This window comes from Microcaecilia unicolor, chromosome 1, assembly GCF_901765095.1.
Source record: "Microcaecilia unicolor chromosome 1, aMicUni1.1, whole genome shotgun sequence".
In the NCBI taxonomy this organism is placed as follows: Eukaryota; Metazoa; Chordata; class Amphibia; order Gymnophiona; family Siphonopidae; genus Microcaecilia; species Microcaecilia unicolor.
The window spans coordinates 619,200,689-619,214,674 of NC_044031.1; the positions used below are offsets into that span (position 1 = coordinate 619,200,689).

General features: G+C 47.4%; 1 protein-coding gene across 1 annotated transcript in view; it reads left to right on the forward strand.

Moving 5' to 3' along the window:
• The window catches only part of TONSL (tonsoku like, DNA repair protein), a 281,739-nt gene that overhangs the window by 86,037 nt on the left and 181,716 nt on the right, over positions 1–13,986 (forward strand). Inside the window, exon 11 of the mRNA XM_030220206.1 lies at positions 7,255–7,453. Coding sequence (XP_030076066.1) covers positions 7,255–7,453 — 199 coding nt within the window. The remainder of the gene's footprint in view (positions 1–7,254; positions 7,454–13,986) is intronic.

Here is a 13,986-nt window from a genome sequence, read left to right on the forward strand (position 1 = left end):
AACGGAGCATACAATCTAATTAGGACAGACAAACAGGACAAATGAGGGATAAGGGAATTACTAAGGTGGGAATGATAAAACATGGGTACTGAACAAGTGAGTAAGGGTTAGGAGTTAAAAGCAGCATCAAAAAGGTGGGCTTTTAGCCTAGATTTGAAGATGGCCAGAGATGGAGCTTGACATACCGGGTCAGGAAGTCTATTCCAGGCAAATGGTGCAGCAGGATAAAAGGAACGGAGTCTGGAGTTAGCAGTGGAGGAGAAGGTTCAGGTAAGAGAGACTTACCCAGTGAACAGAGTTCCCGGGGGGGAGTGTAGGAAGAGATAAGAGTGGAGAGGTACTGAGGAGCTGCAGAGTGAATGCACTTGTAAGTCAGTAAGAGGAGTATGAACTGTATGTGGAAATGAATAGGGAGCCAATGAAGTGACTTGAGGAGAGGACTAATATGAGCATAACGTTCCTGATGGAATATAAGTCATGCAGCAGAATTTTGAACAGATTGAATGGGAGAGAGATGGCTTAGTGGGAGACCTGTGAGAATCAATTTTCAATAGTCTTAAGTGAAAAATGATAAGAGTATGGATAAGGGTTCTGGTAGTGTGCTTAGAAAGGAAATAATTTTTGGTGATATTATAGAGAAAAAACAACAGGTTTTAGAAGTCTGTTGAATATGTTCAGAGAAGGAGAGAGGAGTTGAAGATGACCCCAAGGTTACGAGCTGATGAGACAGGGAGGACGAAAGTGTTATCCACAGAGATAGAGAATGGGGGAAGAGGAGAGGTTGGTTTCGGGGAAAAGATAAGAAGCTCAGTCTTGGTCATGTTTAGTTTCAGATGGCGGTGAGACATCCAGGCAGCAATGGCAGACAGGCAGGCTGAAACTTGGGCCTGGTTTCCTGCTGAAAGTTCTGGTGTGGAGCGGAAGATCTGGGAGTCATCAGCTTACTACTGAAAACCATGGGATGAGATTAGAGCACCAAGGGAAGAAGTATAGATGGAGAAAAGAAGAGGTCCCAGGACAGGTCCCTGAGGTACACCAACTGATAGTGGGATAGAAGTGGTGGAGGATCCACTAGAGTATACAGTAAAAGTACGATGGGAGAGAGAAGAAAACCAGGAAAGAACAGATCCCTAAAATTCAAGTGAGGACAGTGTATCAAGGAGTAGGCAGTGATAAGTTTCAAAAGCAGCAGGTAGATCGAGAAGGATGAGGATAGAATAGAGACCTTTGTATCCGGTGGTGGGAGGCGGGGATAGTGCTGGGCAGACTTATACGGTCTGTGCCAGAGCCGGTGGTTGGGAGGCGGGGCTGGTGGTTGGGAGACGGGGATAGTGCTGGGCAGACTTATACGGGTCTGTGCCTTGAAAATGACAGATACAAATCAAGGTAAGGTATACACAAAAAGTAGCACATATGAGTTTATCTTGTTGGGCAGACTGAATGGACTGTGCAGGTCTTTTTCTGCCATCATCTACTATGTTACTATGAGGCATATTTTTAAAGCACTTAGCCTTCCAAAGTTCCATAGGTTTCTATGGAACTTTGGAAGGCTAAGTGCTTTGAAAATATGCCTCTATGTATCTGGCCAGGAACAGGTCATTGGAGACTTCAGCAAGCTCTGTTTCAATTGAATGACAAGGGTGAAAGCCAGATTGAAGTGTATCAAGAATAGCTTGAGAAGAAAGAAAGTCAAGACAACGTTGGTGAACAGCACGTTCGTTTCTTGGATAGCAAGGGGAGAAGGGATATGGGGCGATAGTTGGAAGGACAGGTAGGGTCCAATGAAGGTTAAGGAGTGGTGTGACTATGGCATGTTTGAAGGCATCAGGAATAGTCGCAGTGGAAAGTGAAAGATTGAGGATATGATAGATAAAAGGGCTGACGGTAGGAGAGATAGTGCTAAGTAGATGGGTGGGAATAGGATCAGAGGAGCAGGTAGTTAGTTTTGAGGAGGAAAGAAAATGTGCAGTTTCCTCTTCAATGATTTCAGAAAAGGAGGCAGGGGTTGAAGGAGGGTTGACAGAATGGACTAAGAGAAGGAGAGGTGGAGGTGACTTGGTTGAGAATTCAAGTTTAATCTTGTGAATCGTATCATAAAAGTACCTGGCCAGAGTCTGGGGAGAAAGTGGAGTTGGAGGTGAAGGCACTTTGAGGGGCGAGTTCAGTGTGACAAGGAGATGTCGAGGGTTTGAACCAAGAGAATTTGCCTACTGGATGTAGTAGTTCTGTTTGTAAGTGAAAGACCAGACTGGAAGGAGGTCATCAAGAATTTGAAATGTATGAAGTCTTCATGGGCACGGGATTTCAGCCAAATACGTTCGGCAGAGTGGGCACAGGAACGCAGGTAGCGGATTCTATAGGTCTCCCAAGGCCGTGGTTTGGTACACCTTCACTGAATGGATCATGAGAGGAGTGAGAGTATCCAGAGCAGAGGAGAGAGTAGTAGTATAGGAGGAGACAGCCTGATTGACAGACTTGGATAACATGTTTGTTGAAAAGAGATTTGAAACACTGGAGGACAGAGCAGAAGAGTCAATAGCCCGAAGATTCCTAAATGTATTGGTTGAGATTGGACCGGACTTGGGGGGGGAGGGGGGAAGTATTTAAGTGTTGGGCATAAACTGGAGAGTGAGCAGTTGGAGAAGATAAGATCAAGACAGTGGTCATTCTGGGGAGTGGGGGTAGTAGAGCACAGTTAAAGATTGAAAGAGGATGTTAAAGCTAGGAAGTGAAAAACGTAAGAGTCAGAGGGATCATTAGCATGAATGTTAAAATCCCCAAGGATGAGGGAAGGCAATGACGGTGCAAGAAAGAAAGAAAGCCAGGTGTCAAAGTCATTGAGAAAGGAAGAAAGGGACTTATCAGGAAGTCGATAAATGACTGCTACTCGAAGAGGCAGAGGAGTGAATAGACAGATGGAGTGGACTTCGAAGGAAGAAAATCAGTGAGACTGAGGTGGAAGAAGAGGTTGAAATCTACAGTAGGGTGAAAGTAGTAGCCCAGCACCACCTCTGTGGCCAACCGGGCGAGGAGTATGGGAAAAAAGGTATCCTCCATGACACAGGGCCACGGCTGAAGCGGAGTCTTCAGGGCAAAGCCAAGTCTCAGGGCAAGCCGATGGAGATAAAGAGGTTGTGGATGTAGGGAAAGTTTGTTGCAGACAATGGGCATTCCAGAGAGCACATAAAGGCAGGGAAGAACGGGGTGGAGACAAACAGAAATTAGATTGGAGACATCATGGTGTGACCTGCACGAATGGGTTGAGAGCTGATGTGGAGGACCAGGAATGGGATTCATATCCTCAGCAGAGAGCAGGAGTGGGAGCAAGAGAGTACCAAGGAGAGGCATGATGACAGCGACGAAGGCGAGATGTACTCAGAATGGAGATGGCTCAGTGGAAGGAAGGAAATGTTGAAGGTTGAGAGCTGAGAAGAAGGGAGAAGACAAAATAGATGGGGAGATGATGAAAGCAGAAGTAGTGGTTTCAGATGGAGAAAGCTTGGGAAGGAATACCAAGAAGAGAAAATGTACTGGAGCCATAAGAAGTAACTGGGAGAAGATACAAATTGTATAGAGAAAATTCTTCAGTGTGTGGTACCTGGACGAAGGCCCTAGTAGGATCGAGGTGGACCTGGGAGTTGCCCCGGAGAAGGCTATGAGGATATGCAGATGGGCTGCTGGTCTTCCACAGCACCAAATGGGGAAAGTTGCAAGTACTATGCTTTCTCTATAGCTTATAGCAAATTACTAGATGCTGACTTTTTCGTTCAGTATGGATATGATAATATTACACCGAACTGTAGTAAGTCTCACTGCTGTGCATGCTCATATTATGCTTTCTCTGTAGCTTATAGCAAATTACTGATATGTAATCTCATTTGTTGATTTGATGCTTACAACATACCTACAGCTTGATACTAAGGGGGTGGAAACAGAGATTAACCAAAAGAATAGAGGGGATTAGATAGGAAATGCTAAATAGTAGTAGTAGTAGTTAACCTCCACTCCAGTCTATTAAACCTCCTTGACAGTGATTTGAGTGTATAGAAATGATGGTTGCATGGGAGAATGGAAAAGAAACTAACCAAAAATCGCTAGACAGGCTCACTTTCATTCCAGTCTATTAAACCTCCACGATCCGTAACTAGGCTCAGGAAGTTGACCTGATTTGACATGACGAATGGTGACCAGGTCCGGGAACAAAAAATTCCCACTGAAAGTAACATGATACCCATACTACACACACACCAAAGTCTAATGAGACAATACACACCATCAAACTGACAACAATTCAAACAAAGGAAAATCACCAACACGCAGACAATCACAACAGAAGGGAAACGAGGGTCCTATTAAACTAAAGGAACGACAATTAATCAAAATAAACACAACAGTGCAAACGGACCCTTACCAAACAATTCAAGTAGGATGCATAAACGCCAGATCAGTAGTCAATAAAACAGCAACTATAACAGATTGGATCACAGCAGACAATCTTGACCTATTACTCATCAGCGAAACCTGGATCCACGTCCTCAAGGACCCCATAATCTTGGAACTCTGCCCCTCGGGCTACAAAATTACTCATTGGACAAGGAAAGAAAAAAGAGGCGGAGGCATAACACTAATCTATAGATCTCACTTCAGTGCAGCAGCAACTGCTGAGTCTATAACACCAGAACTTGAAATCGCCTCAGTCAGAATTAATCATACTAACCTACTTGACAACCTAAACGTTGTCTTATTTTACAGACCACCAGGCAACTGGCAAGAATGTCAACCACACTTCACGGATTTCATATCGAAAACCTGTGTTTCAAATCCAAATCTAATTTTTCTTCACCCAACGTGTAATTAGACTGTGGAATTCGTTGCCGGAGAACGTGGTACGGGCGGTTAGCTTGACGGAGTTTAAAAAGGGGTTAGATAGATTCCTAAAGGACAAGTCCATAGACCGCTATTAAATGGACTTGGAAAAATTCCGCATTTTTAGGTATAACTTGTCTGGAATGTTTTTACGTTTGGGGAGCGTGCCAGGTGCCCTTGACCTGGATTGGCCACTGTCAGTGACAGGATGCTGGGCTAGATGGACCTTTGGTCTTTCCCAGTATGGCACTACTTATGTACTTATGTACATTATTGGGGACATAAATATACACCTTGAAGACCCTAAGGCAACCAATGCACTTGAATGCAAGGACTTCCTCCAACTATGGGACCTTAGCTGGCCCAATATGCAAGCTACCCATGTCAAAGGACACACAATTGACCTCTTCACACATAAACTATCCTCAGACCTAAACCTTATACTAACAAATACAAAATGGTGGTACATACCATGGTCAGATCACTATAAACTAAACTCCATCCTACATTGGAAGAAAAAAGGTACGCACCTCAAGCAAGAACCCACAACCTACATCAAATTGACCCAGAAACATTCTGGCAACAGGTCTACAATAATGATTGGACAGCACAAACTGATTCCAAACATTATCTACTAAAATGGGACGACAGATGTAAGAACACACTAGACATAATTGCACCTTTACAAAAAAGAACTACACGTAGACAAAACTCAATACCGTGGTTTAATGAAGAACTGAAATCACTAAAAACACATGTCAGGAGACTTGAACGAGCATGAAAAAAAATGAAAGATGAATATACACTTAATGCATGGAAACAAATGCAAATAAAATACAAATACTTAATAAGACAAACCAAAAGAACATACTACAAAACCAAAATAGGGCCAGACTACAAAGACATACATAAACTCTACCAAATCGTGAATAAATTAATAGACACTACACCGGTAACCACAACCAGCACAGACATCCCATCAGCAGACGACCTCGCCAAATACTTCAATGAGAAAATTATAAAACTACGATCCAAACCCCTAAGAGAAAAGCTACACTGGCTTCCTTTAAAAGAACGAATTGCGTTCAAAGTTTGCACCCTGGTCCACAAAATCGTTCACGGGGAAGCTCTGACCTATATGTCAGACCACGTAGACTTGCCTACTAGGAATGCAAAAAGATCATCTCGAACATTCCTCAATCTCCACTACCCCAGTTGCAAAGGACTGAAATATAAATCCACATACGCATCCAGCTTCTCCTACGTATGCACGCAACTATGGAACGCATTACCGAAGGCCATAAAATCAATACATGACCTAACAATCTTCCATAGACTACTGAAAACGAACCTGTTCAAGAAGGCTTACCATAATGTTCCATCTTATGTACAAAATAAATAGACTTTACACGAACTAGACAAAACTGAACTCTTGTTACTTGACTGTTTAACCTCATTGCTATTAAAGAAAGCTACACAATACGCACTACCAATCTATTTCCTAAATTGAAGATGACATCTCTATAGCCAACGACCTAACTTATGCTACAACTCATTTTATCACTTAGAAACCTCTATGCAATGCCATAATGCATTCCTCTGTACCATGTATGTATGCACCTGGATGCAAAATCATTTGTATGCAATACCACAATGTATTCCTCTTTACCATGTATGTATACAACTAAATGTATTACCAATTGAAATTGTGTACCCGGAAATGGCGATCGCCATCACGGCATAATGGAAGCCACATTGAGCCTGCAAATAGGTGGGAAAATATGGGATACAAATGCTACAAATAAATAAAATACTAAGGTGGGAGCCAATGTGGCAGGAAGTGGGATTGCCAAATGGCCGTGCAGGAGCTGTTTTTGGGAAGAAGTGCCTGTGAGATGATTGCCTCTTCTGCTGAACCCCCCTCCCTCACACATACTTTGGTGTAGGAAGAGGTGGTGGTTGGAGGAAGAGGATGAGTGGGGCAGCAAAAGCTCTTTCTAGGGATGAAAGGAGGAGCCAGTGCAGGAGGTATTCACATAGATCACTTCTTCCATTGAGGTAGTGGTGGTGGTGGGGGCTCCCTGTCAACAATGGGAAGAAGGGAAATGATGGTGGCAGCCCAGTAAGAGTGTCACTGCTATAAAAAGTTTCTGTGGAGGTTGGGGGAACAAATATGGCTGTGAGAGGTCTTCCCATTGGCCTGTGGGCTGGTGAATCCTGCTAGGAGAAGCTCAAACTGCAGGAGCTGGTAGCATCTCCCCACACTCGGTGCTCCAGGTCCATTCTTTGTATTGATTCTTGAGTGAAGAAACTGGAGTAGTGTAGGTGCAGTAATAGTATTTAACACTTCTTGGTGCTGTGTTAGAAATTGACTTTTGTTTTTCTTAGTGGCAGGTGTTAGAGGAGATTCGTGCTCTTCACGTGAAGTTTGGTTCTTCAGAAGCACAGAGCACACAGGTGCGTCTTCAGGAGCTTTGTCAGCAGCAGGGTTGGAACTCGGATGATGGTATTAGAGAGAGCAGTGAAGAGGAGGAGCTGGAGAACAGCGAACCCTTGGAAGAAAGTGATCTGGAACTGTCTGAGAGCGGTAAGTGAGACATTATACTATCAAGAGCTCCCTCTGATATCCCTTGTTTTTTTCCTTAACAGATCTGAGGAAAAATATGACTACACTTATCATGTTAGGGAGAGATAACGGAGTATAGGGGAGGGGGGGGGGGGGGTTCTGATTTCTTGCATATAGTCTTCTCCAGGGGACTGGCAGAACATTTTTCATTTCATTTTTTTATGATTTATAGTCTGCCCTTATCCAGAGCAGAGTACAAATATACATAATAATAAAAACACATAAACAGAACAAAAAGATCATATAATATCAAATTATAAGTGCAGTAAAGACCAACAAAAAAAACAATCATAAATTAACCAGAAATCCTACAGTCATTGCAGCCCATTTCACTAGACTTCTTGTGCTGACAAATTCTGCTTCAATTGTTTTTCAAACGCTTCTGTTTCCTGAGGGAGCTGGTAACTTAGTCTATTCAACAGGTCCAGGCACAGAATAAATCCTCCTCCTCCTTGTGTGTTCATACCGAAAGTCAGGCACTTCCAGCATGCATGAAGTGTCTGAGTGAAGTGCGCATGTCGGTCTGTACCAATGGAGGCACCCAGTAAGGTTTTGAGGCGTCTCCTGATATAGGTTCTGATGAAGCAGTCAATTACTGAAACCTAATCCTCTCTAACAAAAATGATCTACAAAGCTTTATGTATGGGTAATTCCTCATTTTTTATACCAGGGGTTCTTATCCAAGTCCTCAGGACACACTCAGCCAGTCAATTTTCAGGATACCCACAATGAATAGTTACCAGATGATGGTTAGAGAGGGGAAGAGATGAGGTGCATAAACTGGAGAGTGAGCAGTTGGAGAAGATAAGATCCAGACAGTGGTCATTCTGGGGAGTGGGGGTAGTAGAGCACAGTTGAAGATTGAAAGAGGACGTTAAAGCTAGAAAGTGAGAAACGTAAGAGTCAGGGGGATCATTAACATGAATGTTAAAATCCTCAAGAATGAGGGAAGGCAATGAAGGCGCAAGAAAGAAGGAAAGCCAGGCGTCAAAGTCAGTGAGAAAGGAAGAAAGGGACTTATCAGGAGGTCGATAAATGACTGCTACTCGAAGAGGCAGAGGAGTGAATATGAAACAGGCTAAGTGAATCAGGAGACAAAAGGCAAATTGGTTCCAAAGCAATGCAGCTTTATTGCTAGCAATGAACAGCACTGAGTTTTCTCAGGATACTGTGTGTCACAAATCATCTGACACTTACATTTATACTTCCCTGCTGGGCCTGCGCATTAGGCCCCTTATACATCACAGTGGACATGCGCAGTAAACATTTGTAGTTCTTACAGTACACATTTGTAGTTCACAGTACATACACACGTCATAATACTGAAATGATACTGGCAAGGGAAACGAAACTTAGCATCTTGTTCTACACACACACAATGCTCCTTTCTAGCAGAGGAGATAAGGTTCGTTAGGCTCAGAGATGCAGGGTGGGGGTGGCAACACCCTCCAAGGCCATCTATTCATGTGACGCCTACGTGCAGGCTGGTTTTTGTGTGCAAGCCTTGCTAACTACTGTTACAAGCTGTATATCTAATGCACCTGCATTCTGTCTTACACTAATAGGCAGCAAGGCAGCGCAAACTGACAAGTTGTGGTTAAGGCACAGTGCAAGAGAACTTAAATGTCCAATACATTCAAGTATGGAATATGCCCAAAAAGGCAGAAGCAGAGGTAGTATGCACAAAGTAAAAGTCCATCAGTATGCACAGAGCTTGAGGTTGTTCTGTTGGTCCAGTAGTATCCAGTGTTCAGTGATCCACTCCTACAATTCCCCCCTTTTGATACTTGAACATCCATTCTGGTGGAGAGTATCATCTCCATAAGCCTGAAAAGGAAGAGAGAGACAAGAAGCATTAGCAGGGAGGCAAAAAGGGAGCCCTAGGCTCTTGCGCAGCCGCTGGTTGCTTCGCCGGGGTTGAGACGGAGGGTCCCTAGTGGAATCCCCCCCCCCCCTTTGTAGCCGGTCTTGTGCTGTCACAAGGGCGTTGGCCCGTTAATTGCCTCGGGAGAACAAAATTCTGTTTCATCCACATCGGATTGGGGAATGGGGGAATACATCTGGAGAGCCATGAGTTGAGCGGCTGCTCGGCGGTCAGCGATGCTTTCCATGGTGGAGCGGAGACACCTGAAAACGAAGGGGAGAGACAAGGGTATTAATAAGCAGGACAACAAAAACAGGCCACCCATGACGAGGATACTCTTGAGGCTCCCAGAGGTCGGTAGCCAGCTAGTTAGAGGATGTCCAATCCCAGGCGCTGTTCCAGGTTTGGACAGGGACGTGAGCCAATTTCACCATCCGGTCAGTGATCTCTCTGATGACGTGACTCTGGTCATCAATTTGTAGGCAGCAGTTGCTGAGATTAAATTTTCCGCACACCCCGCCCTCCTGGGCCAAGAGGTAGTCAAGAGCCAGGCGATTCTGGTAAACTGCGGTAATCAATTTGGTGTTTTGGCGTGCCAGGATGTTAAGGGCTAAGGCCGAGTCGTTAGTGAGTATTTCGAGCACTGCCTGCAGACGGATAATGCGATTCAGCATGTAGATAGGAGTACGATACCCATATGTGCCATCTTCAGCCCACGTGGCCGGTCCATAGTAATGAATAATACGTTCTGGTGGCCACTCGTTGTTTTTCCAGTCTCCTATCTGGACCTTGGGCTTGGTGTCTCGAGGGGACCGTTTACGCCTGCCCATGTTTCCAGGCCCCTGTTCCATATAGAGAGGTATACCTAACGTCTCACCTACACGCAGGGGCAGGAGGAAGAAACTAGGACGGACGGTGCCCAAGAGACAGGTACCGTACCAGCGGGCTGGGAGCTGCTCATAGGCTCTGCGACCGCAAATGTAGTAGTAGTAGCCCTCCGGGGCTATCCATTTAAGGGAGGCGTTTCCCCCCGTATGTCCAGGTTGTATTCAGTGTGGGTTCGGTCCAAATGGGCACCGGGGCGGGCAGGTTGTCCGTTTGCCACCAGGTGGTTCGGCTTCCATTAAACTGAAGGACCCCCGTGCAAGCGGAATCTCCCACTGGGACGGAATAGCGCTTCGAGGGAGCCCGGCTAGCGCAGAGGGTACCTATGATGTTGGTCCTCAGGGCCCATTCATAAGGCCTCGGACGCCGGGGAAAGGTAATGTTGGTGGCGTTGAGGGCGTCCCACATGTGCTGGTGAATCTCCTTCGCTTCCCAGGGCCATTGCTCACCCATGTCGGTGCCTCCACAGACGAAACAGTTGGCAATTCCTAGGGAGAGGGCAATGTTTTCGGCCAGGTTGAGGAACATGTTCCGAGCTTCGGGAGAAATGGGGAACTTAGTCGCTGCCTCCTCAGTGCGAGCAATTTCGTCGAATACGTCCTGGTACCCGACAACCGTGGTCTGATAGTGTGTGGGTGCCTTCTCCTCAAGGCTCTGGCTGATGGTGATGAAGGTTATAGGGTCCGTTCCGGCCCCGTCGATGCCAAAACCCCAAGTTTGTCTCCAGGGGGTCCCGGGTCCCCTCAGTGGCCATTCAAGGAGCACGGTGTTGTCGGAGCCCCTGCGAAATTCACCTAGACCGGGACATCCGGGGTATCCGCCTCCTGTGTAGGCACACACTCGTTCCCATCCCGAGGTCCGGGTGTCTGCTGCACAAGGTAGCCAAGACCAAGGAGAGCCATATCTTCCGTCTAAAGTAAGGGGGCAAACATACTTGTGATCATTTGCGTAGGCCTTGCGCCAAGCTAGACTTCCGCACTTGTGGGACCAGGGGTGTCTGTCTATAGCAACACAAACGTCACAAAGGTAAGGGTGGCCACAGTCTGAGTACCACCTGCAATAATGCGGGTGGAATTTACGTAATACAGGATGCCGTCCCCCTGGACTCCCATAGACCCGACGTACTGGGGGAGGCCCACACTGAAGGTGACATTGTAGTATCTTGGCTTGACTGGGCTGTGGCAGATAGTGAGATTGTTCTGGAGGCACTTGTGAAACTGTTGGAGTCCAGTCGGGGTCGTAATGGCACAAACCGGAAGGGGCCAGCAATCATCTTCCGGAGGCTGTGACTGATGAATGAGGGTGGTGACCAGGTGATATCCCCCCTCTATGCGGTGACGTACTGAGCGCAAACACTCAGTACAGTTCTGACTCAGGGTGATAGGCTGGTTCGAGGATGGGCAAAGGAGGATTATGAAGAGTAGGATCAACATCATATGTATGGGGGGAGGTATCCCAATCTCTGCAGTAGGAAGATTATGAGACTTAGAATGACGGCTCCAATAAACAGGGAGCCAAAGACGCAGTGGGTCCAATAGCTGAGCTTCTGTTGCTGGGTAGGCATGGACCTGGTTCACTTCCTCGTCAGGGTCAGCCGCAGTGGAACGTCAGGATGTTGACGGGCAGTCCAAACTCTAGGTGTGCCGCCGGTAGGTGCAGCGGGTTTCAGCCTGGTCCAATGTATCCACACGGGACTTCCTGCAATTTTAACAGCGGTTGGGGTAGTTAGGAGAACAAGGGAGGGCCCTTTCCACTTGGGCTTTAAACAGTCAGATTCATCCCACTCCTTTACCCAGACTTCATCCCCCACCCTAAACTGATGTGTAGGACTAGTAAGGACTAGAGGACCTACACTCTCAGTGTACTGTTGGATGTCCTGCACTACCTCGCGTAGGGCCTTCATCTGTTTTACTAGGGAGCTCTCGCCCTGTATCTGCAAGGAGTCGGGAAAGGAGGGTAGGGGTGGCGGCCGGGCGTACATCATCTCGTAAGGCGTAAGGCCTGTAGCCTTGGGGGTGCACCTGAGATGTAGTAAGGCCAGTGGGAGCAGGTCGGGCCATTTAGCTTTGGCGTCTTGGCATAGTTTAGCCAGCTGGTTCTTCAGGGATCGGTTAGCTCTCTCCACTATTCCACTGCTCTGGGGTCTCCATGCACAATGTAACTTCCAATCGAGGCCCAGCCTTGTACTGAGTTGTTGTGTTACTTCGCTGGCGAATGCAGGACCATTGTCGGAGTTTATCTGTCTGGGAAGGCCGTATCTCGGCAGGAGGTGATAGATCAATAAGGAAGTGACTTCTTTCGCCATTTCCGTTCTGGTGGGCTGGGCCTCAATCCATCCGGTGTAGGTACACATGGCGACGAGTATGGCTTTGTAGCCCCGGGCTGGGGGCATATGCGTGAAGTCAATCTGGCAGACGTGGAACGGGCTAGTGCCTCGGAGAACATGTCCTGGCGTAGGACCGGGCCCCGTCCTTGGGTTATTCCGGGCACAAGTTGCGCATCGGCTGGAGGCATTTTTGGTCCAGAGGGACAATTTATTGATGTAGTAGGTCTTCTCGAGTAGGCGCCCCAGAGCGTCCTTGCCCAGATGGGTGCGGTTGTGGGCCTCCCTGGCCACCGTCCAGGCCAAGGCTTCGGGTATCCATATGCGCCCATCCTGTAGTACCCACCAGCCATTGCGTGACTCCAGGCCCTCTTGCCGGGCCCACTCAGTCTCTTGTGGGGCATAGATGGGGGTCTCTGTGGGGAGGTGAACGACTAGTACAGGGTCAGAGGAATGAGAAAGGTAAGGGAGTCGACTCGCCCTTTTTGCAGCGTCGTCTGCCCGCTGATTTCCCCGGGCGATAGGGTCCGTCCGGCCTGTGTGGGCCCTGCAGTGCATCACAGCTACTTTCTTCGGTTTCCACACTGACTCGAGTAATTGGCAGATCTCAGTGGCATTTGCAAGTCCCTTCCCCTCAGCTGTCAGAAATCCCCTCTCCTTGTACAAGGCCCCGTGCACCTGAAGGGTGAGGAAAGCGTATTTGGAGTCGGTGTAGATGTTAACAACTTTTCCTTCAGCCCACAGGAGGGCTCTGGTGAGGGCAATCAGTTTCTGGGCTGACGTTCCGGGCGGTAGAGCCATAGCCTCGATCACATGGTCCTCAGACACGACAGCATAGCCAGCTCTTCGAATTCCCTCTATCACCTGGCTGCTTCCATCGGTGAACAGGGTGATGCCTCCTTGCCAGGGTTGGTCCTTGAGGTCAGGTCTGCTAGAATGCACAGTGGCCATTACCTCCTCACAGTCGTGGAATGGTGATTCAGGGGCCGGAAGGAGGGTAGCGGGATTAAGGTTGGTTGTGCCCAGGATCCGCACCTCCGGATTGGTATTTAACCAATCGGGAGTTGGTCATCCATCTGGGTCCGTGGCTCTCGAGTAGGCCGCGGATGGTGTGGGGTGTAGTCACAAAGAGGGTTTGGCCAAACGTGAGTTTATTGGCCTCGTGTATCAACAGACAGGCCGCCGCAATGCTTCGGAGACACCCCGGCCATCCTCGTGCCACGTTGTCCATGCCCTTAGAGAGATATGCTACAGGGCGTTGCCAGGTGCCGACCAGTTGGGTAAGGACTCCAAGTGCCAGTCCCTTCTTTTCGTCGATGAACAAGTGGAACGGCTTGGTCACATCTGGCAGTCCGAGCGCTGGTGGGGCCACAAGGGCCTCCTTGAGGTCCTGAAGGGCTTTCAGTTCGTGCTTCTCCCACT